At 34.7% G+C, this 27,946-nt stretch overlaps 1 protein-coding gene across 7 annotated transcripts; it reads left to right on the forward strand.

Annotated features, from left to right (window-relative positions):
- Positions 1-285: 285 nt before the first annotated feature.
- LOC119074842 (homeotic protein female sterile-like) lies at positions 286-27,373 on the forward strand. Of its 7 annotated transcripts, none has more exons than XM_037181153.1 (14): positions 286-1,070; positions 4,733-4,813; positions 7,935-7,986; positions 8,087-8,729; positions 8,821-9,137; positions 9,526-10,204; positions 10,273-10,635; positions 10,707-10,865; positions 13,956-14,075; positions 15,274-15,393; positions 21,164-21,222; positions 23,167-24,455; positions 24,526-24,688; positions 26,002-27,373. In XM_037181153.1, exons 3-14 carry the CDS (start codon positions 7,951-7,953, stop codon positions 26,065-26,067), a joined length of 4,014 nt encoding a protein of 1,337 aa, XP_037037048.1. In that variant the 5' UTR covers positions 286-1,070; positions 4,733-4,813; positions 7,935-7,950; the 3' UTR covers positions 26,068-27,373. The 7 variants fall into 7 exon arrangements, with proteins under 7 accessions (XP_037037048.1, XP_037037045.1, XP_037037047.1 ...); XM_037181150.1 differs by having other exon boundaries at positions 10,707-10,877; positions 26,002-26,174; XM_037181152.1 differs by having other exon boundaries at positions 293-1,070; positions 8,821-9,146.
- The last annotated feature ends 573 nt before the right edge of the window (positions 27,374-27,946 follow it).

The following is a 27,946-nucleotide window of genomic DNA, read 5'->3' on the forward strand; positions in this document are numbered from 1 at the left end:
TCTAAAAATCTAGAATTCAGTTTCAGTTTCAGTAAAAATCCATTTAGAAATTTATTTGGAGGCATTCCTCGACTATTTAATTAAAGTCCAGGGTGCCGAAAGTTGGCAAGCCGCAATTAATTTCAATGTGCAGCTGATACAAAAGATTGAAAATAAAATCATTTAACATTGTCACGTCTCTGGATGTTTTTATACTCCCTGGGTCTCATGAATAAGTTTTTCAATTTTTCGGTTGGGACGTACAACGCGCAAAATGGCGAAATCAAGAGAGAAGGAGAAAGAGAGCTAGAGAGAGAAATGTATGGGCGGCGAAATTCGGTGACTTTTCAAAAAAAAAAATCGCGATCCTTTTCTCGAATGATGCCGCTAATCGTAAAATAAAAAGGATAAACTATAATTGAACTAGCAAATCAACAATAAAATAATATTTATGTTTAACCGTCAGAGCATAATACATTTGTGACTCGATGTAAACCGGATATATGACAATAAATTGTACTACTTGTAACACTAGTTTCGATTTTGTTTTGACATTGAAAATAAAATTTGTTTGAACGTGAAGTTTTTTTTTTTTATTTGGTGATAATCATGATTTGAATTTTATCGTGGATTCACAATCAATAACAAAAATAATGTGTTTAGTGTAATTAAATCCCTATCAAACCAAAATTAGTGAGTTTTGTTAACTTTTCTCTACCAAAAAAAAAGAGAAAAAAAATTGAAAATTCTATGTCAGCCATTTTGCCATCTATTAACGATACGCAGTAAAATATAAAATCAAAAGTAATCGTCCAGCGGTTCAACCATCAAATATTGTGTGTATGATAAAATCATTGAAAAATTCAATGTGTTGTTCAATTTGGTGAAATTTTCAATAGAAACACGTCACGATAGTGTCAAAAAATTCATTGAAATTTGTCAAACTTTCATTCGGATCGGGCGAATATCAGAAGACGCTCGCCGCCGCCATTTTCAGGTCACCATAAAGCCTGTACATTTTTGTGGCTTGTATTGTTCTGATTCGAGTGTTACCCCGTATCTATGCGGAGAATTACACAACAAAAAATCAGGTAAATGACGCGAAAATATGTGATTATGAAGTATGAAATACTGTTTTATCTGAATTAGATGAAGTTCAGTTGTCGGACTCAATTTTAATAAGAAAAAAACAGTTTTTTTTGTGCAAGTACCGCCCGCCATTGTTGGGAGGCAACATAAGATGTATTAAAATTGCCAAAAAAAAATTCAATTCACACTTTCCATTCGGTTTTCTACCGCATTACATTGTAGAAATGTTTCAGTGAATTTAGTTGAAAATCGTGACCCGATTAGTGTTTGATTGTTTATTTAGTGATAAGAAATCGATTCGAGGTCAAAACATACTTCAAAAATGTAATTGGAATTACGTATTTTCATGAAAAAAATGGTGCCCCTTTTTCTGTGTGTGGATCATTGCATCAAATTTCGCAATTAGAACAGAGAATACATTCAATCGCATCGGCATTTGTGAGAACATTTCATGCGAATTTGCAACAATTTTGTTTCGAATATTTTGCTTGAACGAAAACCACAACAACAACAACAAAGATTCGTATAATCAGTTCGCAAGTGAAGGTCTTCCAAAAATTATAAAACCAGAAATTTCATTCAATTGGGCAACGTTTTATATGGATAACGACGATCATGTGCCGACTTTTTCTCTTCTTTTTGGTTTTTTTTTTCCTGCTTCAAAATCACTTATCATTACATTACACATTATGTGTTAATGTTGGTTGAGTGAAAGTCTATAAGTTTCGTACGATGGTGAAAAATCGCCTCATTTGTGGTTTACACCTTCACAGAAGAGTAATCGAGTTTCGATTTTATTTTTGTACAAACTTTCACGGCGGGACCGATTTTGACATACCAATCGTTTTGTGGTTTCTTGTTGTTTTGTAAATGGAAAAAATTTAACCCAAATACGAGTGTGTCATATTGCAGTTCGACATTTCATGTAATTTTTGTTATTTTTCTGTCACTTCAAAATGAAAAGGTGTTACGATAACGCTGTCGGTTGGATTTTGTTTGCCTGTTACTGTGGAAAGCCTTTAAATCAATGATGAACTGAATTGTTCATTTTTATTAGACCACTGGCCAACAAATGATTTTTTCCTCGATGTTTCAGTCTTCCTACTAAAATTATGTTGGGAGAATCTTGCCGGAATAACATATGCAAAATTCTGAACACTATGCCCAGCACTAACTTTTTTTAACCTTTTTTCTGGAAAAAGCCCAACAAATAATTCAAAAACCGCAACATTTTTCACTCCACAATTTTTTCATCGATTGAAAATTCCTCTTTCTCCTCTGCATCGACCTACATTCCCATCAGGTTGATACTCTATTTTTCGAAGTCGAATTGTGGCAATCAGAATAATGGTTTTTACGTGAACGAAATTTCAGTTTTGTTATTGTTTTTTGTGTCGATCCGAATCTCTATAAATATGAAAAGGGCTGTTCCGTATGAATGTTTTGTGCGTATAAAAACCAATGTCCGAGCGTTTTAAAATTCTTCTCTGATAGCACTGATGTTCCAAAATCATTTCTGCGTAGTAAAACGGTGAACAAATGCGATTTCACTTATTGCGAAATCCGTTGCATACCCTGAATCGGACATCGGAATATCTGTTAAAGCAAATTTTCGTGTTTTCAAACACCGAGAATCGGGAAAAAAAAACTTCCGAGAGTAAATCTCTGAAATACTGTGATTAGGACCTCGAGTGTTAGTAGCATTTTGAGTGTCGTCTAAGCATTTTTCTTTTTCTTTTTAATGTTTGAAATTCGGCAAAGCACTAAACAGTTTACGTTGCGGTCAAGTCGGACATGTACGCGTCCTCGCTTTTCCAACCAATTTGACCCTCCTCGCCATCGATAGAACACATTTGAGATTTACGGTGAATTTAGACGAACCCGCGAACTCATGTCCCAAACAAAAACCAACAATAAATTCGAAACAATTTCACCTTACTGCATGAGAAATGCTTTCATGCAAAATGCCCCGCCAGTAATTCTAAGAATTTTAAAACCTCACCGAAAACGATTCAGAATTCTCCTTACGATCCGATTAAAGTACTCGTTTACACATTGTCGTTGCATGCAACCAGATAAGATTACGTAAAATTGAATTATCTAGGAAATCTTGTGGGCCCATGTGAAACCAAAGGTTTCATCATGGTTGTCACCTATATTGATTGTCAAGTGTCTTATCTGAAGTTGTAATTTTGAATTGGACGGTCAGTCATATAACTACGCTTCTTCTCGTAAGAAGACGAATGAAATGCCAAAAGGACGGATTACAAGTCGTTATGCCAGCAATGTGGCCATGTTGTCTTCATCTGAAATGTAAATCGCATTTCGCTTTGTAATCCAATGTTTCGTTGTTACGATAAACGAAAACTTTTGACAAGTGGTACGAAATGGTCCCTTCAGTATAACAAGGGACAGTATGTCAGTGTTTGGAACTACTTATTTTGTCCAGTGCCAAGCCAACAAAATATAAATTTCCAACTTGACAATGGGATCCCCACTTCTGTTAGTTTCTGTAATTTAACAAACGTCTTCTTTCCCACCAATTTGTACGCAAACACTAACTGAAGACTACTTCATTCTGACATTTTTTTGGGTCATTTCAAACGTAGGGTAACAATTCGTTAATAATTTAGACAACGAACACTATTGAGAACCGTTACAAGTAGATTTGTAGCTTTAGGAAGTTTACATGAGTGGTGGTTCTGGGCTCTATTTCTTCACTGTTATTAGTATCGTTAGTGCTGTCCATCCGTAAGCTTATGTTTAGACCTACCGTAAAACATTGTTTGCACAATGGGCCCAACGGAGGCCTCCGTGCGCGTTCACCTACCTGTAGATGAACAACTATCCTACCGTAAAACAAGTTGTAGTTTGATTAATCCATTAAATACGAAACTGGCAAAGCTTTACTTTCCGGAAGACAGACTCATTGTTTACCGTTACTGAAGACGGATATCTCAGAGAAATTAGATCTGCTAGAATAACTAGTAGATTGTCTTGTTTCCAAAGGATATCCAAAGAGTTAGGAAATCGAAGAGTACTCGGAACACACGTTTGTAGAGCTAAAGAAAACCGGTGCGTTGGGTGACATGGTACAGAGCATGTTCATCGGACAAAATTATTCTTGAAATTAAACGCAAAATTTTGTATTACAAGAAAACCCAAAAGTCTTTTTTATTCCAATGCTCCTAGATCTTGTCCTACACCTCTGGATAGAATCGCGAAGATATTTTTATTTTTAACCGAAAAATGTAACGCATCCATCCCGTCAAAACCCTCCATTTCGTGTCATTTAATGAATAATTGAATTAAATGTTGGAATATTTGAATGTGTTCTCCTGAATGAGCGTACCTTGCACCTCTTTCGTTAAGAAACTTTCTTAGCCTATTGTTGTAAGGAGGTCAAGGCCATTAATACATACAATGATCTGAGTATAATGTTAACATCAATAAAAATGTCTTCTTCTACTCTGAATGGATGTTGATCTACATAATTCACGGTGTTCTTTTCCCACCCGAAATAAAATGTTCACAAAAAAAAAACGAACATCGTGAAATTGACGATTTTAAATTGCAATTTTCGTCTATTCACCAGAATTCGTTCGTCATACACCACGCTCCAACCCAATTAATTTGCATTTTTTTCCTTTCTTTTACGTTACAGATTCGACAAAACAGGATAAATATACAGTTTCGGTGATGATTTTTTTTAGCTGACTATATACAAATCAAGGGTCTCAGTTTGGTATGTTGATTACGATGAAAAGTTTTTATTAAAAAGAAAATTCAAAAATAAAATTTTATTCATGGCTCCACTACCCTTCGTATGAGATTTTGTTTTAATAAAATGGAAATTTGCTTGTTTTTATATCAAAAATAAAATAAAATAAAAATTAAACTGACTCACGAGCGAGAGAGTAAAATATTTTAATCGACTAAAGAAAATGACGTATTATTACTCATCTGAACCATAACAACTCTACCGATAGCTAAATCTTATTTATAAATAAAAATGAGAAAATTTATTTATTCGTAATTCTCAGTCCGAGCAAAGTTTTATTGTTAACTGAAGATAAAGTAAGAAAACATTCTTTAACAAACCAAAACAAAAATTGAGAATTTTATTCAACCGAATTCCACATGACCTTAAAGTACAGCGTATAGTCGTTCTCCCATCACGACGACAAGTTAAGTTTTAACCGATAAATTCCAACATTTTCATTCATATAATATCTATGCCATATCTTTCTATCAATTTATTCATGTTACTCTGGCTTTTCTGACGGTATAGAGAGAGAGAGATAGAGAGAGAGAGAGCGTGCGATACTCATATGGAATTGATGAGTGTGTTTTGTTCAATGGCATTTCTATTTGTTCGATTCCAATATATACTTTATTTTCCAAAAATAAAATATGCGCGCGCGCAATTCAACGGCTAGACACTGTTAGACACCGAGTTGTGCATTTTTATACACATAAGCCATTGTGTATAGTATGTATATGTATATCGAACGAACAATCTATTGAAGACGTTTTTCTTGTCGTATACGGATTTGTACATTACGTTTCAAACTTTTGTTTCAGATAGTTACCGTTCTCTGCCGGTAGTAGTAGATAGTGCGTGTGAGAATATAGTATATAATCGGGGCTGTGTGTGTGTTTGTTTGTGTATACATGTGGGTATTGTATGCAGTCGTACAAAATCATAAGTGGATATAAGAAAGAGGTGATTCCTCGTTGGAAAAACAAAGTGACGATACTTTCAATTCGATGTGGTTAGCTGAGACAATGTTCGTATAAAAACAAAGCAAAAATGGCATTCAATGTCAGTCGATTTATATATGATGTGGTGTGAGGGAACAGATGTGATTTGATGGTGAGACTATCTTCTGTATTCAGTGATTAAATGTCTTGAGTCGGTTTTGGTATGACTGTGCTGAAATTAGCTGATCGTTTTTTTTCTCTCTCGAACGTTTACGCGGATAGAAACCGTTTCCCTATTCTAATGTGTCACTAGGTGAATTCAGTCAACACGAAAATGGAAAAAATTCACTCAATGCAATTGGCCAACTCATTGTCGCCAATTTAACAAAACTTTGTTCGTCAAATCATTCAACCAAAAGTCCAGCAAATTATTAAATTAATTTCCTTTATTGGACGATGCCATGCATGTAACACAATATACCGTTGATCAAAGGGAAACTATCAGGGAAGCCATTGTGTGTGTATGTGTGGGTTATCAGTATAGACTCTGAGTATTGGATGTGGTAACTCAGCAATGTTTGCTGTTTTATGGATAAAAGGAAATTCTACGAATCGTTGATTGACACTCGCATACAAATTGATTTGGTCCATTTTTATTATTTGTTCGTTTATGCCTTTGAAACGTGATATTGTCGTTTGAAAGCGCTTACGTCATCAGCCATGATAAAATGTGATAATGTTGTGCATGACGTGGTCGGTTGTTATTGTTTCCGTATTTTGTGTTCCATTACTGGTATGGGTCGTAATAATGTACAAAACACGATAATGATGATGATGATGGACGGTTGTTTTCAATGTACGAGCCTTTGAATGGCACAAAACGAAATAAAATTTTCGATTTTGACCTGAACATAGTTTCGAAGAGTTAGTCATTGTTGTTATGTTGTTTTACGCACAAGTTATTTGTTTGGAGACATTGCTGGTTGTGGTTGATTGTGATAAATGATTCAAAATGTCTTTCTAAAATGCGAGCATTTGAAATGATTAAGTGAACGCCGAATGAGTAGTCTTTAGGCCCTGATTCTGCAAAATTGAATTGGTCTAACATTTACGGAAAAGCAAGTCTGATTCTTATTTGCTTACAAATTTTACAGCCCTTTTCGCGTGACGCTAGAGGAGGGTGTGTCGAAACATTCGTAAAATAGAGGTGACGTCATTTTTGAACTGTTTCAAATTAGTTTTAAGACAATAACGGATCGATTTATAGGAAAGTCCATGTTTGAGAACGATAAGGCCTCAGGCCCGAGCTGGCCATAGCTTTTTTGACACACAGCTCGGATCGGCAAACACATTTTTGGTGTCGCTTAAGAGATCGCCAGATCGGCCATCATGTGTCAGTCTGATCCTCAAATTCAGGTCACGTTAAATTAACTCAATCGCCTTATACAGATCAAAATTTCGAACCCGAATCTGACCAGTTTAGAAATTGACGTTTCAATAACCTACTGTAGCACAGAAATGTGTAACGGAAAGTTTGGTTGACTAGAAACCATACGAAGTTCGATCTGTTCCCTGCGGCTGTATAGGGCATTACCTTCTCGACCTGTCAAGACGAGCTTCCTCTTACAACAATATTTTCTTCCAAATCAGATAATTTTGCCCACCAATCAAACAAACAAAGCCACCAATATGTGGCTTAGAAAACCGTGCATAATCACAGACACGACACTGTGTTAACGAGTTGGTAAATTCTTCATGTGCATCACATCTGTCGAAATGCAATGCAATGTTATTCATTAACGATTGCATCGACTATTGGTAGCATTTAATTCGGTTGCTTATCCATTAACGTCTTTCGCATACAGACATTTCTAAAATAGAATTTATTCCGAGTTGTTATGTAACATGTGGAATCTTGCATAATGTATATAGATCGAATAGTCACATCCAAATCCAGGCAAAATGATTGTCACATTGTTAGAGTGTTAAGTTCGCTTTTCCCTACCATCTCAGTACGATTCGCAATGAAATAGATTTACTTGCTTGATTGGTGGTTATTAAGCGAGTAAATAATATAATAGAGAGAACCAGTGCATCCATTTCATGTTACACAGATTGGTACATTAACGATAATGGAATTTATTTCTAATTTTTTTTTCCAGACGACAATAGAAAGCCATGCAGCAAGGCACTGAAACACCTGCATCAAATTCTGTAAGTTTTAATCAATAATTGATGGAGACGTTTTCTCGTCTCTCTGTCTGTATTTCGCGTGGTGGAAATTCATTTCCAATTCAATTTTTCGTTATCACAGACCGGTTTGTCAAAGAAAATGGACTCAAAGGATCCCCCACCACGTGTTGAGCCAGCCGTCGAAGCAGTAAATGGTATCATTCAACCACCTGTTGTTCCACCACCCGATCGACCCGGTCGCAACACAAATCAACTGCACTTCCTTTTGAAAACGGTCATGAAAGCGGTGTGGAAACATCAGTTTTCGTGGCCATTCCAGCAGCCAGTAGATGCGAAAAAGTTAAATCTTCCGGATTATCATAAGATCATCAAACAAGCTATGGATTTGGGAACGGTCAGAAAACGCCTTGAGAACAATTACTATTGGAGTTCTAAGGAAGCAATACAAGACTTTAATACAATGTTTACGAATTGTTATGTATATAATAAGCCTGGTGAAGATGTGGTAGTGATGGCGCAGATATTAGAAAAATTATTCCTGACCAAGGTAGCATTGATGCCGAAAGAGGAAATCGAAATCGAATCGACAACAGTAAACAAAAATAAGAAAAAGTCACCTAGAGCACCCGGTCCTAGTCCGCGTGGTAGACCTACATCGGCAATGGGTGGAACAGTCACATCAACAGTAACACAAAACAGTACTGTATCGGCAACGAGTGCTGCGAGCACAACGGTTCCAGTGATACCACCCATCGGTACAGCTGGTAATTACAATTTTGTTGCCCTGATTTCATTGTAATTTTCTGCCATATGATCGGTCACACGTAATTTACGTAAATTTTGTTTCCCCTACAGCATCCCTACCACCATCAATACCTGGAAGCACAAACACAACAACAACGGCTGCTGTGACGACCGCAACACCGCACAGTTCTCATACGCCAACTGTTCCACCGGTTGTGCCGGCTGCTACTGTTGCACAGCCCTATCATGTAAATAGTTCACAATCGATTGAATCGGTTATTCCGCCCCAACAGCCTGCCAAGGTGAAAAAAGGTGTTAAAAGAAAGGCTGACACTACAACGCCGACAGCGAATGCTTTTGAATCACCTTATACAGCGATGGAATCGAAAAATGCCAAAATAGCAACAAGAAGAGAATCTGGACGTCAGGTAAATAAGGTTAGACAAACGGTTTTGCTATAAAAATCACAATTTTTTCATGGCTTTTCCGCTTACGCTAACAATTTCAATTTACTTTTTTATTTCTAAACAAAAACTTTTCCGTTGTTTTGTGTGGTTAACTGAAAAATACTCTTTCCTACCTTTATGCTGAACCTTTCATTTGTAAGGTCATTGCAGTTCACTCTGAATCATTATGGGCGAATTCCCATTACAGCTCACATAATATTCATAGCACTGACATGCAATTTTGCCGAACCACTTAACTCTCCTTCTTCCTATCATTCTCTCCTACGATCAACCATCACATTAACAAATACTTCATTTCATTAGCGACGAGAACGCACCCGGCTAACAGCGTAATAACTTTCGTTTTCAGGAAACGCCATTCCAACAATCCGCCTTTCCTTTATCACCCATGTCAGGACATCCGTCTGGAGCACAAAAGAACAAAGAAAAACTTTCTGACGCCTTAAAGTCATGCAATGAAATTCTGAAGGAATTGTTTTCGAAAAAGCATTGTGGATATGCGTGGCCATTTTATAAACCGGTTGATGCTGATCTGTTAGGCCTACACGACTATCATGATATTATTAAAAAGCCCATGGACCTAGGTACAGTCAAACGTAAAATGGATGGCAGAGAATACAAAAGTGCTCCGGAATTCGCCGCTGACGTTCGATTGATATTCACAAATTGCTACAAATACAATCCGCCAGATCATGATGTCGTTACGATGGGTCGTAAATTGCAAGACGTTTTCGAAATGAGGTACGCTAACATTCCGGATGAGCCTGTTATGAATGCGTCGTACACGCATGCGCATATTCCTAATAAAGAAATGGATTCGTCGGACGACGAGTCCAGCGATTCGGAACGTGAATCGAATTCGGATGAGGAACGGAACGCTAAATTGCTTACGTTACAAGCCCAATTACAGTTGATGCAGGATGAGATCCGAAAACTGAACGAGGAACAGTCAAACAAAAAGAAACAAAAGAAGAAGACTAAAGATAAGAAGAAACCACCGGCAATAACTGGATCTAATTCAATACCTGGTACGTACCGGTCCCATGCTCTGTTGTTAGCTGGACTGAGTCGATGACTAAACTTATTTCGTATTTAGGTGATCACAAATCGGCTGCATTACACGAACATTCAGCCATAGGTCACAGTGCAACAAAGCCAGCCAATCAAAGTGCAACAGTGAATGCTTCACTGTCGGTGAACGCAAATGCAACATCTGCAACAGCGAACGCAAAGGGTGCTAAAGTGAAAGGCCAGCGACAAAAGGCTAACACATCAGCCGCTACCGGTCCGGCGAACAAACGGGCAAAGACGTCCGCTTCGGTAACGACGGGCGCCCGTGGTGGCAGCAAAAAGAAACAACCACCAGCACCGCATTTCGATTCGGAGGAGGAAGATACCGCCAAACCAATGTCATACGACGAGAAGCGTCAACTATCATTGGATATTAACAAGCTTCCAGGTAAATTGAAGTGAATGAGGGATTGCGATCGGATCGGTCAATGTTTTTTTTTTTTGTTTGTTTGTTCGCAGGCGATAAGTTGGGACGTGTCGTTCATATCATACAAAGTCGTGAACCATCGCTGAGAGATTCAAATCCAGACGAAATCGAAATCGATTTCGAAACACTCAAACCATCGACTCTTCGCGAACTGGAGAGCTATGTTGCGTCTTGTCTTCGTAAAAAAACCCGTAAGCCTTACTGTAAGTTCCCAAATACACACACTGCTACGAAAAAAAAAAGAGAAAACAAACAAGAGAACCCAATAAAAGAATATCAAAAGCAAAGGATTTTTTGAGACATTGTCATTTAGTTTGTCATTGCAATTGAGTTCCGTATTTTTTTTGGTGCCAGATTTATAGTTTAACGGTCCAACGAAGATGACTGAGTAAAGAAATCCTATTGCCGATATGCTCTTTCACTTTTTAATCAATTTTTTCCCCAATAATTTAACACTTTTGTACATAATCAACGTATAATATTCGCACGTATCATGTGCCCCGAAATGTTTTTATTTTTAATTAAATCATGCACTTCACCACCCATACATAGTTACTCTTCCCCCCCAATTATTTTTCGTTTTTATTTCCACGTTTCGATTTCTTCTTTTCTTCAATCGCGTCACTGCTAACTTATATACAGATATCTCTAACAGTGAAAACGTTACCAAGTCCATCTATCTCTAGTTCATTTTTACTTTTTTTGTTATTGTTTCGAGTGAAGAGCAACCAAGACTTGAGATAATGAAATTCGAGGAAATTCTACGCAATGAAACTTTAAACGAAAATGAGAAGAAGAAAAAAATGAAGAGAAAACATAATAAGATGTAACAGTAGTGTCTGTGTAATTGGAAGAACAAATCACTTTTTTTTGCATGGTAGAAACATTGGTTTGGTCATTGAAATTTATTTATTTTTTATTTCGGTAATTTGTCTTAAGGCAATGCTTAACATTGTTGATTTTCGATATAAAAACGCAGAACATCCTGCCCTGAGTGGCATTAAGCAAATTCTAGGAATTTGGTTCGATGTTTTCGCTTTTAATTGGCCTTCTCGTTCTTTTCACAGAAGTCTGTTGAAAGAGGACACTGAAACCGAATTCCCAGAATTTGTCTAATTGAAATTGTCAGGCACGTGTCGACGTTATTCAGATTTCCATCCATTCCCCGAATTAATTGAACAATTGCGCAATGTTAAGCACCGCCTTTAATGACCATCAAAATTTACGTATTTTTTTCTTGCCAAACAAAATTATTTTTGGTGGAGGGATTGACACAATTTTGGTTTTTAAAATTGATCCGTTTATTGCATGTCGTTCAGTTTCATTTTCACATTAAATTGGACACATCAAATGTGTGACACAATTCCAAATTTGCGATTGCGTTTTGGTTAGAGGTTTGCGGGCCGATGTTTTTTGAAAATCCGGCCTGGTGAAAATTGTTTTTTTCAAAACCTGAACTGATCCGATCCAAGAGCGGAAGCCCGAACCCTAATAGATATTCAAAAAATCCGGTTCGATGAAAAATATCGGCGCAACTGACTGGAGATTATTTAGTTTTTTCGTTAATTTGTCTGGGTAGACGACGATACACCTACTCATTGATCATATGATTTTGAATGATTTCCAATATTTAATTTTGATGATCAATCCACACCCGCCCTGAACAAAAATAAAGTTTTACCGAAAATGCACCCAAAAATTGATCGCTGTTCTGAATAGAGGGACCCTAGGGGAGTTCAAAACGATGGTCCGTTAAGCTGGACCAGATGCTTCCCCAGCCCATACAATTTTTTCCTTAGTTGTATGGGTGTGGGGAAGCATCTGGTCCAGCTTAACGGACCATCGTTTTGAACTCCTCTAGGGTCCCTCTATTCAGAACAGCAATCAATTTTTGGGTGCATTTTCGGTAAAACTTTATTTTTGTTCAGGGCGGGTGTGAATCGTTTTCATGTAGACAACCCATCTCAAAAAAACCGCCTCCACAACAGTTATATTTAAACTGTTCGGGCTGGTTTCAAATTAGCTCATTAAAATCGAAACCCAACTCAGCTCAGTTTTAAAATCCGAACCCAGTGAAATCCCGAAAGAACTTGTAGACCTTCACACCTCTAGTTTGGGCTCTTTTAGTGGCTTAAACATGAAGGTGATATTCCTAGCAATATTTTCGTCATGGTTCCGGTGACACGACGTCACTGATCGTAAAACGGGACTCTAATATACAGATAGAAGCGAAAAACAAAAAAGAAACTCTGAAGAACGCGTGTACCACATCCCCTTTTCATACCTTAACTAATAACAATTCGTTCCATGCTTCTGTTAAATTCTGTCGTTATGTAGTCGATATTTCGGTAACAAGATTGGTGTTAGTTGTCATTTACAAAAATGGGATGAAAAATTGAAGAGTCCAGTTTTCGCATAACTTCTGTTGATTTGATGAGAAAACACGAAGTTAATGTGACGGGGGTTTCACATGCTGAAGTCATAGAAGTGCTTGAAAGATAAAGCATGAAAAATAAATAGAAACGTCTGGGATGGAGATGAACAAATTTTAAACGAAAATTGTATTTATGATACCACTGAGAGCTATGTGCAGATAACATGTGGGTAAACTTATCAGCAAAACGAATTTTTCTCAGCAACCCAATCGGTAATGGAATTCCTTGAGTTCTACTTACTTGACAATAAGTAAATGAGATGGAAACGAATCGAATTTTTTAGCAATAAGTGGTAGACCCAGAACCCACGCGCTTTATCGTCCCTCATTGAGTCATTTCATTAAACTAACATCCAAAAGAAAACGTTACTTTTATTCAAGAAAGCAACAATAATTGGCTAACGTTGCTTAAGCGTCGTTAATAAATTTTTCGAGAAGTAGATCCCCCATGTCACGCAAAATGTATTAGAATATAAAAGACCATCACGCATGTCCCCTACTCTTACGTCAAGTAATTTTTGTATGATGCCTTTTAATGAAGAAAATTGAAAATTAAAAGAAAATTGCTAACTTAATGCACCTATGGAACCTACAGTACAGACAGAATTATTTCTCTGAAGACTTCGTCCTTTTTCTTACCGACGAAAAGAGAAAACACTCGTCGTACACTCGCTTTATTTTGCTTGAATTTTATACACGAAAATCATCAAATTTTCTTCGTTTGCTTGATGTTACTGGCTTAAATAAAGATATTTACATCAAAAATTAGCTTTAAGACGGTCAAAATGTAAAATCTTTTCTGTTGATTCCGTTTCTCTTAATCATTTCAATTATACTTTTCAACCAGATAAAAAACTGTCCGGCAAATCCAGAGACGAGCAAATGGCGGAAAAGAAGCAGGAATTGGAGAAACGCTTACAGGATGTTACCGGTCAACTTGGAACGGGAAAGAAACCCAATAAAAAAGGTAAATTCATAAAACGCAGAATAATTCTTTTTCGTGTGTAACGGCTGTGACAGGAACGATGTTTCGATCCTTTATTGAATAACCTTTTAGGGCTTTCGTTTCGACAAAAAATAAACGTAAATCTTTCTAATCGAGAACCCGAACACGATTCTGTTTCATGGCACAGAAACAGCCTTCTTCTTAAGATACTTCCAAAAAGAGCCGCCTCTAACCGTAATTTATTGAAATGAAGCTCTAATTTTAGAAATTTTGTCCAAAATCTGAATCGGAAAAGCTGTTACCATCTAGCGTTTCTGACTCACTCTTTCAGCTTCGTTTAGAAGCATAAGAACAGAAGGACCATTTTCACTGTCACGCACTGCCTTACCCTCAAGAATAGAGCGAAATGTTGTAGATTAACAGGCGTTTCTTTGTCTTTGTTGAAGCAAAGTTAACTCGCAACAGGTCCAATTCAGATCATGGAAAACTAACTCGCATGAACCTGAATTGTTGAAAGTTTAAACCTTATGCCTTTCCTTGATGCAGCACCGATGCAGTGGATTGCTACTGATATGAAGGTGGTTTTGCATAACCTGTTCCAATCGGACAGAATGGTTCTGTGTTCACGTACTAGCATTCCACCAAAATGAGCCGGATTCGATTCCCTTGTCAGACAATTCCACATGGAATTTTTCTAGCGATTAAATCGCATTGGTAACGTCCTAAATTCACTCAAGCTTCATAATTTGATTAGTTGCAGTTTGCAGTGTATTTGGTGGCTGCATCGATGCACACACTGAATGACTCGGTATGGCGTAACCCAAATACGTTTAATTTGTGTTCATATGTCTAGCCTACATTTCGGCGAGATATCTATTAGAACCAACTTTCCTCACAACTGAAATTATTTGCATACTTTGAGGAGTGGTTCAGCAGGCTCGTTAAGCCGATGGTCAAGACTGCATTTGTTATTGGCCGTAAACGACTGTTAGTCAGTATCCTATAATCCTTTCAAAAATATGATTTTTGAATCTTCCTTTTTTGCGAAACTAACAAAAATCTGATCCAGGAGTGATCGTTCTCGTGACTTTTAATCTTTTTCTTTTCTCATAAGAAGAATGAAGTTTTGAATGGAAATATCTAGTCATCAAAAAACGTCCTATAGAGCATATGCCTTCGATTGAACGAAACTAATTTTCTCTTTCCCCTTTTTTTCCAGACGAAGCAACAAAAGTAGAAGTACCATCCGGCCGACTATCATCAAGTTCTAGTTCAAGTGATTCGTCATCGTCAAGTTCAAGTGATACCAGCTCAAGCGATTCTAGCGATAGCGAAGCAGGTTAGATGTTGCATTTGAGTAAAAAACAAAACAAAATTGAATTATGATAATATTACCCCAGAGAGATATTTCTTTTCATTATTTCGTATTCGTACCACATGAATTAATATATTTATCATAGAACAAAGAAGAAAAAAAGAAGGAAAATCCAACAAAAAAAAGAGTAATTTAACACCGAGAGAGAGCTCATGAAATTCGATTCATTTTTTTTCTTGCATTTAAATCATGAATTTTGTAAAAATTAATTAATTTTCCCTTTCAATTTGCATTTTCATTATACTAATTGAAAGCTAAACAAAAACAAAACAAAAATCTCAACACAATGTAGAATTTGTGGATCACTTCAAAAATGTTATTATGATTACGTTGACCGGGCCCTAATTAATTGTACTTTTGATGCGAAATATTTCTTTGTTTTTTTCATAAATTCGAAAATTACGCACCCTATGAAAATGAGTTAAATGAATCGCATTATGTGTGTGTTAGTTAACATATTGATAAGAAAATATTTTTTTTTTGTTTTGTTATAAAACGATAAATCAGAGAAAAGTTTTTTTTTTGTTTTTGTTTTGAAGATAATCATATTTCAAATTTCATTTCAAATTCCGCGCCGTTTTTCGCATTTAAACCAATTTGATATTATGAAATTGTATACTTAGCAAACAATTTGTATTCGGTTCTCTCTTTCTCCAATTTTTTTTTTTCGAAATAATAAAAACAAAAAATTTTGTCCAAAAATCAGAGTTTTTGCGAACCAAACTTCCATCAATTTTTCTGATAAACCGTACTTCCCATTTCTGTGTACTTACTATATTAGATAGGTGTCTTTGTAAATATAATTTTTTGATTAGTTGAACGCACCACGCACTGCCATTGGATTAAGTTATGTTCGGATTTTAGATGAAAGCTTAAAGAAAAGAAAAATCTCACTTCTCTTAGACATAGGAAGCCTCGTAGGAAGCAATAATATTTCATTTAAAATTCAATTTCATTTCGTTTAGATGTGAAAATGCAACGACTTGCTTTTTAAGGAAAACCTCAAATCGATGTGCCATTCACGATTTTAGAAAAAGAAATCGGTCGATTGCATTTCCAGGTCCATTTTATTTCTAAACTCGAGCGATCGTTTAATTGAGTCAGACGACCCTTTCCCCTTTCTAAATTATTATTCATTATCTTTATCCCAGTTTTTTTTTTGTCTCGCTTTTTTATGATTAAAGTTAATTTATTGTTATTGTGTTTTGTTTCATTTTTCTTTTTAACAAATTTTTATTATCAAAATGTTAAAATCCGTACTTTAGGATTTGAAATGAAAAAAAAAAATTAAAAAAATAGATTTTAGTTCAGGTGATGAACGTCCGTCGATGTATTTAACAAATATATTTGTATCTTGAAATCAGTTTGATTTGATTTGATTTTCCATACAATTAAGATGAAGGATTTTATGGACTACTTCCATTTCGTTGCATTTATTTGTCTTATAACTCACAGCGAAGTTCATGTCGATGATTCACTTTCGGCAGACATTTTCGGTGCAACTGTCTAGAAGTCAGATGCAAGCGCAGTGTTTGAATTTTTGCGAAACAAAAATGGATCGTCTTTCCTAAAACTTTAGTTCGCTAAAATTTACGAAGATTTTCAACTCCTTTTAAACTGCTTAACTATGTATTAGACAGACTGTTCTGTTACGGATACAGTCTCTACCGTACACTAGGTAAATTTCATAGAAGTGCCGAATTTGCAACAGCTGGTCTTTCATCAGATGGTGCCCAGAAGGTCAGGAATGTATTAGCGAGTTTATTCGCACACATGTTTAAATGAGTAAGCCGACAAATTCCAGCCGTTACAAATTCGACACTCCAGTGAAATCTACCGAGTGTACATGCAGTAGAGTTGTAATAGCTTTGTCGAAACGAAACCAACCGCAGACGAGATGTCTATGGTGATCGATATAACCACATTGCTGGTAGAAACAGCAGTTGAATTCAAGTCCTAGTTAGTCTACAAGGAAAGGAAATTTTCTTGATTTCAATACTGGTTTGCGTTCGTTCAATCACAGACATAACGACTATATATATGTATTAATAGTAAAATAGTCGTAGATTCGGTATGCAAACAGACAACCATCATGTTCGTTGATTATTGAGAATTTTCCGGTTCATTTTATTCGTAACCGAATCAGAAGACTTGATGCAACTGGAGAAATCGATTCTTTAACTCTAATTAGTTCAATTAATAGTATCGTCAGTTGCATCAAACACATTTAATTTGCACTTTATATTCTACATTTCCTTTCGATTCAACAATTCAACATGTCTTTCAATGTAGACGTACCTGGCATTTACAATAATTTTATGCATTTAAGTGAATTCGATTGAAAATAGTTGCATTAAGGAAAAGAACACCCACTGATTGATGAATCCAGATCTCCAATGAGGACTAGTAGATTACGTCCTTGTTCGGAACTTTTATTTTGCCAAGTAACATATAAAGTTCCAAACAATTGCGTGAATTATTTTACTCGCTAAACCCCGGGGAGTAATGAAGTAATGACGTCTGGGGTGTAGTGAATGCATGAGAACTATTCTCAAACAGATAGGACATAAAGGAAAACTCGTTGAGTGAATTTCGCTGTAATCCAAAGTTTTCCATAAAATCCATTTCATACAAACCAGGAACAGAGTTGTACAGTGCAGGATATATAAATGAAACGAACAGGAATTCTCAGAAATAATAATGAATTAGACAAGCATTGAAACTTATAATTGGAAATTGTTTTTTTAGCCGATTGAGACCAATTTTATATTTTGCACCTAACGCATTTAGGTTTAACAATTCGACATAGGGCTAAGATGCAATTCAGTTTTTGATTTAGGTTCTTTTTAGCATACAGGTTTTTTCATAGTTTTCTATATTTTACACGTTTGTTTTCTGTCCTCTTTCTCTCACTGTCTCAGTCTTCTCTCTGTCTCTCTTTGTACGACTTTTCATTATGATTTTTTTCCGTCTATTATAACTCGTATCTAGTTACTAGTTCAGTTACTAAGGGCGGTGTGAGTGGTATCGGTATGTAGGCCCACACTCCTCTGAAACTATTTCGGGGAACAAAAAACCGTGACGTAACCTCACACACCGCTCGAATTGATCCGGATAGATTTTCGTTAGAATTCGGTTATTTTAGCATAGCAAAATATTTACTATCCCATTTTATTCAATTGTTATAATTAAAAATCGAATGAAATCTGCACCCTTTCATCAGTTTTTTTTTTTAAATTTAATTAAATTAATCAAATTTACTTACAAAATATGTTTGTGTCAAATGTGTTTTAAGAAAATTGACAGAGATGAAATTTTCGTATGAAATTTTTATTTTATTTGATTTTATAGTGAGACACTATCAAATTGATCGATTCGTTCTTAGGTCTTTTTTTTAAACGAAACATTTAATCAAAGATAATCTAAAGTTAATTGAAGCAACAAGAAGAAGATGAAAAAGAAATATTTCTTGAATTTTATTCATTTTTTATTTGTATTTTTGGTGTAGATGTTAAATGTGTAACTAGGGGGCAGCCAAACCATCGTCGTAATTTATATATTTTTTAAAAGAAAAACAAAAAAAAAATCATAAACGTGATTTGTTTTTCCAACTTAAAAGTAAAAAACAACCGAGTCACAAAAAAAAAAACAAAACAAAATTCGTCGTTTCGTATTACATCATATCCATAACCAGTTTCTCTTTTATTTACAATTTTTTTTTGTTCATTTGATTCAGTTTTTTAATAAGAAAAGTGATAAAAACTTATTTATTTAAACTAGTAAAGGAATTTGAATTATTTAAAAAAAAAAGTATGAAAAACAACAACAAAGTAAAAAAAGATAAAATTGCAGAAAAAAGAAAAACCTAAAACTTCTTAGCCATTAAATTTTAACAAATTTTTTATTCATTTAAAAAAAAAACTTAAATAAGGATCTAAAGTAATTAGTTTTTATAATTGATAACACAATTGCAGACAATGTGTAACAACAACAACATCAACAGAAGAAAAATATGATTAACGAAATTTCGAACGCAAAACGGGAGATGGAGCACGCGATCGTAAACTTATTTCTCATCCATTTTGTGTTTATTTTTGATCGTTTTCAGCTGAATCTCGATGATTCAGTAATCAAGTAATTTTCAACTAAAAAAAGAAAATATTTTGCTCGCCGAGCTTATCAATTCAATGTGTGATTTACGTCTATACTTTACCAGGACCTAATTTTGAGAAGGTATTCGAGAGGAAAGTTGAAGAAATCCAAAAAATTTGAAAATATTTCTTGATTATTCTTGATCAGGAAAACTCGTGAAATGTAAGAAATTTGAAAAAAGAATATTTTCGCGAATGTTCTTGATTTCCTCGATTTATTTTTTTTTGATTTTATCGAAAGAAATTAATTTCTGGAATTTTCTTGATTTTCTCAAACTCGACAAATTTCACGAAATAATTTCTTAAAATGTAGTTCTACGATTGTTCGAAGAATATATTCCTGTACTGAGGCGTCTCACCAACATATTTACCTTTTTTTTATGAACGATAGACCAATTTCAATACTTTTTGACTTCGTTTTTCTTTTTTAATTTTGTTTTCTTCGTAATTTTTTTTCCTTGTTTTCTTCTTAATTTTCTTTAACTTAAGCAACGAGTATTAGAGTCAGATGTGAATATTGTATTGAAAAGATTAATGTTGACGGTAGTTGTGTGATTTGACAGTAATACGATGCAAAATTTGTTTGACCATTTGATGAAATTATTGGGAAAAATGTTTTATTGAAGAAAAAAGAAAAACTTTGAATACAAAAAAAAACATTTTTTGAAATCAGAAATAGAAAAAAAAAATAGAAAAACTTATCTATCGGCTGTCGGCTTTCCCCTTACACATTGTTTGCACGGAAATAAAATGAAAAATGAAAGGAAAAGTAAAAAATATATTCGTGAAACAGATTTATTTATTTATTATTTTTAATATTTTATTGTAGAGTTTAAGTGAAAACATTTGAAATAAATAAAATGAAGAAGAAAGGGAGGAGGAAAAAACTAGAAAGTTTATTAAAACAACAAAAAAAGAAAACGACAAAATACAAAATTGCAAGAACTTATAGAATTGTAAACAAATAAAAACAAATTATGCTTAGATCGTCTCTATTAAATGGTTAAAATCATTAACTAAATAAAAATTTATAAAAAAAACACTAAAATTGAGGTCAAAGGTTTTTTTTAAATTTAATACAAAGTGAAAAAACAAAATTTTGTTTATCAACAAGACAACAGAAATGTTGATAAACAAAAAAGTTAATTTACCTAAATTTATATATGAAATATAATTTAAAAAAATGTAAGTTTTAGTGGCTAAGAAGTTCATGGAAATTATATATAAAAAAATCAACAAAAAACTACAAAAAAATACAATAATTTTTGATGTATAAATACGAGGATCAAATGAAAAAAATAATAAATTAAAATAAAAATTAAAAAAAAAATTGTTTTGTTTGTTCCTTTATTATGAATTTTAGTTTGATCAATTTAAACGAAAAAGAAAGAAAAAAAACGAAAGAAATTAATTTGCTTTTAAACAAAAAAAAAGGCAACAAAACACTCAAAATGGCGTGGCTGCCCTCTCAATGATACGTTTTAGTTAATTTAGTCAAGGTATTTTCTATTTCCATTCATTGCATTAGTTGATCTGAAATTGATTTTAATTCTTACATTTGTTCTACTCGTTTTTTTCTATAGGACCTGGCAGACCATCACGAAAGAAAAACAAAAAAGATGCGTCGTCACCTCGAAGCACGGTAAGATTTTAAAAATCTTTCATTAAAAAGTTTCCGCGTCAAAATGTTCATCTACACTATTCCACAAAAGTCGACGATGTCTCAATATCTAACAACTTGTAATTACAAATCATGCCATGACTGATACATCGATACATAAATCATCATTTTCGATGATTTTGTCTGAATTAATAACCAAAAAATAAAATCAGCGAAGCGACGCGCCGACGAAGTCTAACATTTGTATCAAGTTCACAGTTACTTTACTCAAAATTTGGGAGAAGAAAACATCAAGTCTTGGATGGAAGTTCGTTGCTTTGACTGCTCAGACTGACAATCAGTTTTACATTCTTCTTCCTTTCAAACTTATATTGCATCCACTGCCGGATACAGGCTACTCAAAATTTAGCCTTAAAGCAGCACGCCCGATATATCGGGTTGGTCGGTGGATGATTGACTAACATGAATTCAGAATCACGCCTATAGGTTATAAAGCCTGTAGGATTGTGCTCCGCCTAAAGTTAGACTCAAATGTTTGTATAACAAATGCATTGTGAATGGATAGCAGCATTCATGCCATTTTTCCGTGTGTAGTTCTGTTCATCCTACCAATATTATGAAGTTTGGGTATGTTAAACATTGAAGAAAAGTCCTATAAAGATTTTGTTCTCACCGGGAATTGAACTGGGATTTGAACTGGTGCAAGGCCATTACTTTACTGACTGTATATGAACGGATGGTAGGAGTCCGGGCCATTTGTCAGATGTGCAACTATTTTTAATTCCCAGGCCATTATTTATGGAATTAATTTTAGTTGGAAATTACACCGAAAAATCAGTGAGTTTTTCCAGTAATTTGCTCCAGATGAATCTACCAACTGGACCACAAAAATATCCGAAGTCTGGACAAAGTGTTTTGCTATGCTAATGCCATCATGTGCACATAATATTTATGAATGGAACACAAACATTGTGTAGCTTGTGTTTCGATTAATTATGTAAAATCTTCACACACAGATAGTGGTAGATTAAGGAAGAAAAAAAACTGAACAAATTTATGAATTTAACGTTTATAGAGGACACCTCCACTTCCACTAAGAACATACGTACAACAAGAATATGGCGTTACGTACACCGCTTCACCACGACTTTATTATCATAATCGATAATTGCAGTTTGTACGATATATCCCTACATTAACTCTATCTGTGTAGGTAGTATGATATGTGCCCTGCCCATTGACAATGCAATTTATGCAACCATATACGAATTGAAACTCATTCTTCACTATTGGGTCTGTTCGGTTGATTATTCTATTCAGTTAGCAGTATATGATCATGTTAATCAAAATAAATTACTTTGTTCGACTTAAATTTTACAATTTTTACCGAAAATTTGACGATACAATGAAGTGGCTGATCGCACCATAATCTAACTACTTCACATTGGTGTATAGGTTCAATGTAGACCTTATAAGTTCGGGACACTATAGACAGTTTTGAGTACTGATTCTTAAAGTCACTAATGAAACTCTCTAGAGCATCAGGTCAGGAGCCATGAGTGACACACGTTTTTAGATAAACGGGAATTATATTGGAGCTTGCAAGATGTAAAGATGTCCGCATAGTTTTGTCTCGCTCACTCCAATGTTATTTTTATCAACTTACAATGAGAATAGCCCTGCTTCCTAACGTTCTAAAGTGTTTCTACCTCGTAACCACATCGTCTGAGGTTTCGAGTAATGAATAAAACAATCGTGCAGTCGTTATATTGGGCATTTATGTGACTTGAAATAAGAGAAATCTTCTTAATGCTTGATGACACGAACCAAAACCACCAACGATTCCTTGCGAAATTGTTACGTTATTACTTTGAACTGCTCGATTTATTCCACCAATCCCATCCAATTCTTTAAACAAACAAATCAATGCCCTGAATGTAACCAAATAACCAATCACTCTTCCAGGCCAACCTAACAACGACAACAACTACAAAAACCGTCACATCACAACAATCGAATCACATGAATAATCAATCAATATCATCGATTCAAACGAATCCTATACAAATGCCACCACAAAACTCTCTCAACATGACCCAGCCCATTCAGCCTCCAAACATGCATCCGCAAGCTTCCTCCAACAACGGAAAACTAACAATATCCAATTTGAATCCTCAACAAAGTCTTATTACCCACACCGATGCACTGAATTCTCGCAATTCGCATAAAAACGATACGAATCAGCATCATGCTAATCCACAAACACCCACCAACAATAACATGTCGATGAGCGGTGGTAGTATTGTGAATGACAATTTATTGCAACAGCTGGAAATGAAAACGCAAATGCACCACGTACCAATACCGTCGATGGGTGGTAAGCCGTCGGTCATGGGTCTAATGCCAAACTATGAAGATCCAGTGGAACAATCACTTGCTTCGCTGGAACAACAGCCCATGCATAAAAACGACATCGACGGAATTCAAAATCATATGGATTTAATGAATGACATGTCTTCAATTATATCCAAACAGGAGGGCGGACCCAATATGCCATCGCACCAGTCGCTAATGATGCCACATTTAGCCTACGATAGCATGCAACATAATCACGGTGGAAATAATGGATTTGGCATTGATTCACCGCTCACAATGAACGGTATGAATATGGGTGCAATGGTTGGAAATCATCTTTCCATGCTAGGAATGGCACCAATGGGATTGAATCAACTATCACAGCCGAACCCAATGTCACAGCCGAATCCTCCAACGTCAATATTCGATCCATTACCGCAAGGTGTTCAGCGGAGTAATTCGTCATCAGCGAACAGTATGCCCGTAACCCCGACTTCTGCTGCAAACATTCGTAAAGAGGAGAAATTCATCCTAACACCAAAACCCATAGAAGAACTAATGAATCCGAGTCACGATAAAAAGACATCTCCAATCGATGGCAAAGGTGGGGCTGGTTACGTTCCAGGAATAAGTAAACTGGATCACAATCTGAAAAATGCTAGTTCGTGGTCGTCATTGGCTGCTGGATCACCACAAAATCCCCTTTCATCGAGTAAATCGAAGCCACCTGCCATGGATTCATTCCAGCAGTTTAGAAACAAAGCCAAAGAAAAAATGGATCGACAGAAGATGTTGGAGCAACAAGAATTGCGACGAACACAAAAGGAGGCAGCTGAAAAACACAAACAAGAGCAACATAAGCACGTTAAGCAGAGAGATGAGGTTGAAGTTCCTGCGAGGTAAATAAATTGCATTTTTCTTAAATTTGTGGATTTTTTTGAATTACAATTTTGACTCTTTTGTCCATAGAAAACCGGCTGCCGAACAAATACCCGGGCGAGTGATTGAAGATATCAGAGCTTCTCCACAAGGCGGTTGTTCACCAGGCACACCAACAACACCATCGGAACGAGCTGCTCAGAAGAGAGCCGAACTCCGTCGCATAGAACAAGAGCGTAGGAGAAGAGAAGCTGTAAGTATCATTTTTATTGAATATGCGGTATTTGTCCAAAATAGGAAGTGCGTAGTTTCATCATGTACTAGACCAGACAAAAATTAAGTTGATTAAGTTTTGAGTTGAACAGAACGGTATCCCATGTTGAGTCATGTGATTCATCAAATCAATTCACAAAAGTAGTTAGTTTACCCGAGCCTGACTCAAAACTTATGAAAGGAAAAGTGAAAAATTATTAAAGTTATTGTTAGTAACAGACAATTTCTTAGTAGTACAAAGCACCTCATAACTCAAATTTGATCTTTCATACTATTTTAGCTGCATCCAATGTAGTATAACCAAATTTAAATTATTTTGCGCAGATCGTGCAAGTTCTGTTTCTGATCATTTTATAAGGTTTTTGCAAAAAAAAACTGCTCCTCAATTCTAAGACGAAATAGAAGTTTGAGTCAAAGAAGTGACTTATTATTAGCGATTAAGAGCAATCTACACATTGGTAAATTGTTGCCTACATTTGGACGCAAAATTGTTAGTGTTTTGATGATAATTCTGGACTCGCATCCTTTTCTGAAAAAGTACGAACATCGTTTGACATTAAAATGTATTGGCTTTCTGTAAAAAATTGAAATGGTAATGGAGACGTTACGTAGGTCCGAGAAAACTCAAAAAATGTGTAAATTTTCGTGAAATATCGAGCTTTCTCAGACCTAGGTACATCTCCATTAGCATTAGTCGATGTTCGTACTTTTTCAGAACTTTGCGCCCAAATGTATGCAACAATTTAGCCATGTGTAGATTGCTCTTAAAAGCAGTTAGGGTTTGTCAGGACAGAGCTCATACTGTTTAGGAAGAGGAGTATGCAACGTCAAAGTAATAGAAGTTGTCGACAAAGTCTTCGGGATATTTCAGCCTTGTTACCTATATGAACAATGATGAATCCAAGTCTAAAAACATTTTCAAAAGACATTTCCTTCAATAAAGATTCGGTGGGCGTTTGGAAGTTAAGAAAATTACGACTAACAAACACCCTCTCAACTGTTATAAAATGTTAGTTCTTGCAAAATTTCGAAGAATTTATAACAGTTGAGTGAGAGGGTGTTTTTTTGGCCATAACTTTCTTAACTTCCAAACACCCACCCACTTTTTATTTCGAAAATTGTCTTATTAAGCATGGAAAAATTGATACCTGGAGTTTCCTGAAAATCCTGAGCAGCAGGATCGTAGGGCACCTATATATGTACACGCTTTGCTCACAATAACAGGCCAGACATTTGAGCTCAATTCATCATTTGAATACAAATTACTAAAAAAAACTTTTTCAATCATTTCAGATGGCTGGACAAATAGATATGAATATGCAAAGTGATTTGATGGCAGCCTTTGAGGAGTCTCTGTAAATTAGCACTAAATATATTCAAATGAAATACAAATATTTCAATATGAACACACACACACACATACTTTTTCAATATGGAACTTTTTTTTTCTAATGAATAAATATTAATCAAAAACAAAATGAAAAAAAATGTTTTCTTTAAACAAATGAAAAGAGAGAGAGAGAGAGAAAACAACAAAAAGCAAAAAAAGAGAAGAAGATGGAACCTAAGATAAGTTTTTTTTTGTGTCTTTTTGTTTTGAGATGTGGGGTGTTTGTTGTGATGTGATAAAGACAAAGTTAATGAAAAATATTAATAAAAAGAAACGAACAGACAATGCGTGTTTTATATATAAAATGAATGAGAAATTTTTAATAAACAAAATATAAAAGCGAAGACACTGATCTTTGAATGGAATTAAGAAATTAAAATTAATGAAAAAAAAAATTACAAAAATAAAACAACAAAACAACAAAAAACATGAAACGTAATTCTATTGTAAATAATGTTAGATTCGTCATTTAAGGAGTAAAATATTAAAAGTTATTTTCACCACTAAAAGTTTTTTTTAGATTAATATGAATGAATAAACAATGAAAACAAATAAGAAAAACCAACAGTTTTTATCCAATAGTTTCATTTCATTATATAGTGAATGCTGGAGTCTTATTTTCTTTTCTTTTTAATTGTTTTGTTTTTCTTTTGTAAACATTATTGAAACACTAACATCGTCATTTTTTTCGCTTTTATTTTTTTTTATCGATAAACAATTTCTTATGTGTCGTTTGGCTTTGAAATTAATTTTTTTATCTTTTTTTTTCTTTAGAATTATTTTCTCTTATTTTTCTTTCACGTAGGTAATTACATACCATTTATACATTATAAATAATATCGATGATAATAATTAAACAAAAAAAAACTAAAAGAAAAATTAAAGAAGAAAAAAAAACGTATGAACGTACATATGTCAGTGTAACTATATATATATGGAGACAAAAAAAATTATGAAAAAAGTGGAAAATAAAGCAAGAAAAATAATTTAAAAAAATATTTATAAAAAATTTACTAATTAATTTAATGAATAAAATTAATTACAAAAACAGTAAAAATGTAAACAAAACATTAACTTTAACAAACAAAAAAAAGAAAAGAAACAAAACTTTGAAGCTCCAATTTTCCCATGAAAAATGATTGATTGGAAATCGAACTAGTGGGAGAAATTAACAGGAGAGAACAGTTTGATAACAAAAAAAAACAACAACAACAAAACTACATAAATCAATTATAAAAAGAAACTTTGAATTTGCAAACTAATTGCAACCAGAAGGAGAGAAGAAACTATTTTATTTAATAATCGCAAAGTAGTTTTGAACAATTTATGTAAACAGAAACAGATTGCTGTTACAATGATTTTTTTCATGAAAAAAAAAAACTTTTTTTATTTCAATTTTTTTCTTTCGATTTTATTCTCTTTTTTTATTTCATTTATTTTTACCAATGGACTTTTTCATTCAAGCAATGGAAATCGATTTATTTGAAAAAGGAGTATTATACATAAAGAAGAAACGATGATAAACAAACAAAAAACGGTTTTTTATTCCGACGGATCAGTCCATTATTATCACACTTAAGGCTCGGAATAGGTCGAAATCAAATTTGTTCAACTAAGTCGCAGGATGCTGGGAGACTATGTAGCTTCTTCAGAAATTGCCGCAATAGGACCTGACGTTCTAGACGTTTTCACAAAATTATCCATGACTCAAGACGTCAAGACACATATGGCTAATTCCATCGTCTATCTCGTCATGAACGGTCTTGAAATAGATCGGAATCGGTAGGGCTTCTCTTAGAGCGACATACATGGAACTTTATATGATATACTAGTGAACCGCTTTCGAAT

Source organism: Bradysia coprophila, unplaced genomic scaffold (assembly GCF_014529535.1).
Source record: "Bradysia coprophila strain Holo2 unplaced genomic scaffold, BU_Bcop_v1 contig_151, whole genome shotgun sequence".
Taxonomy (NCBI): domain Eukaryota; kingdom Metazoa; phylum Arthropoda; class Insecta; order Diptera; family Sciaridae; genus Bradysia; species Bradysia coprophila.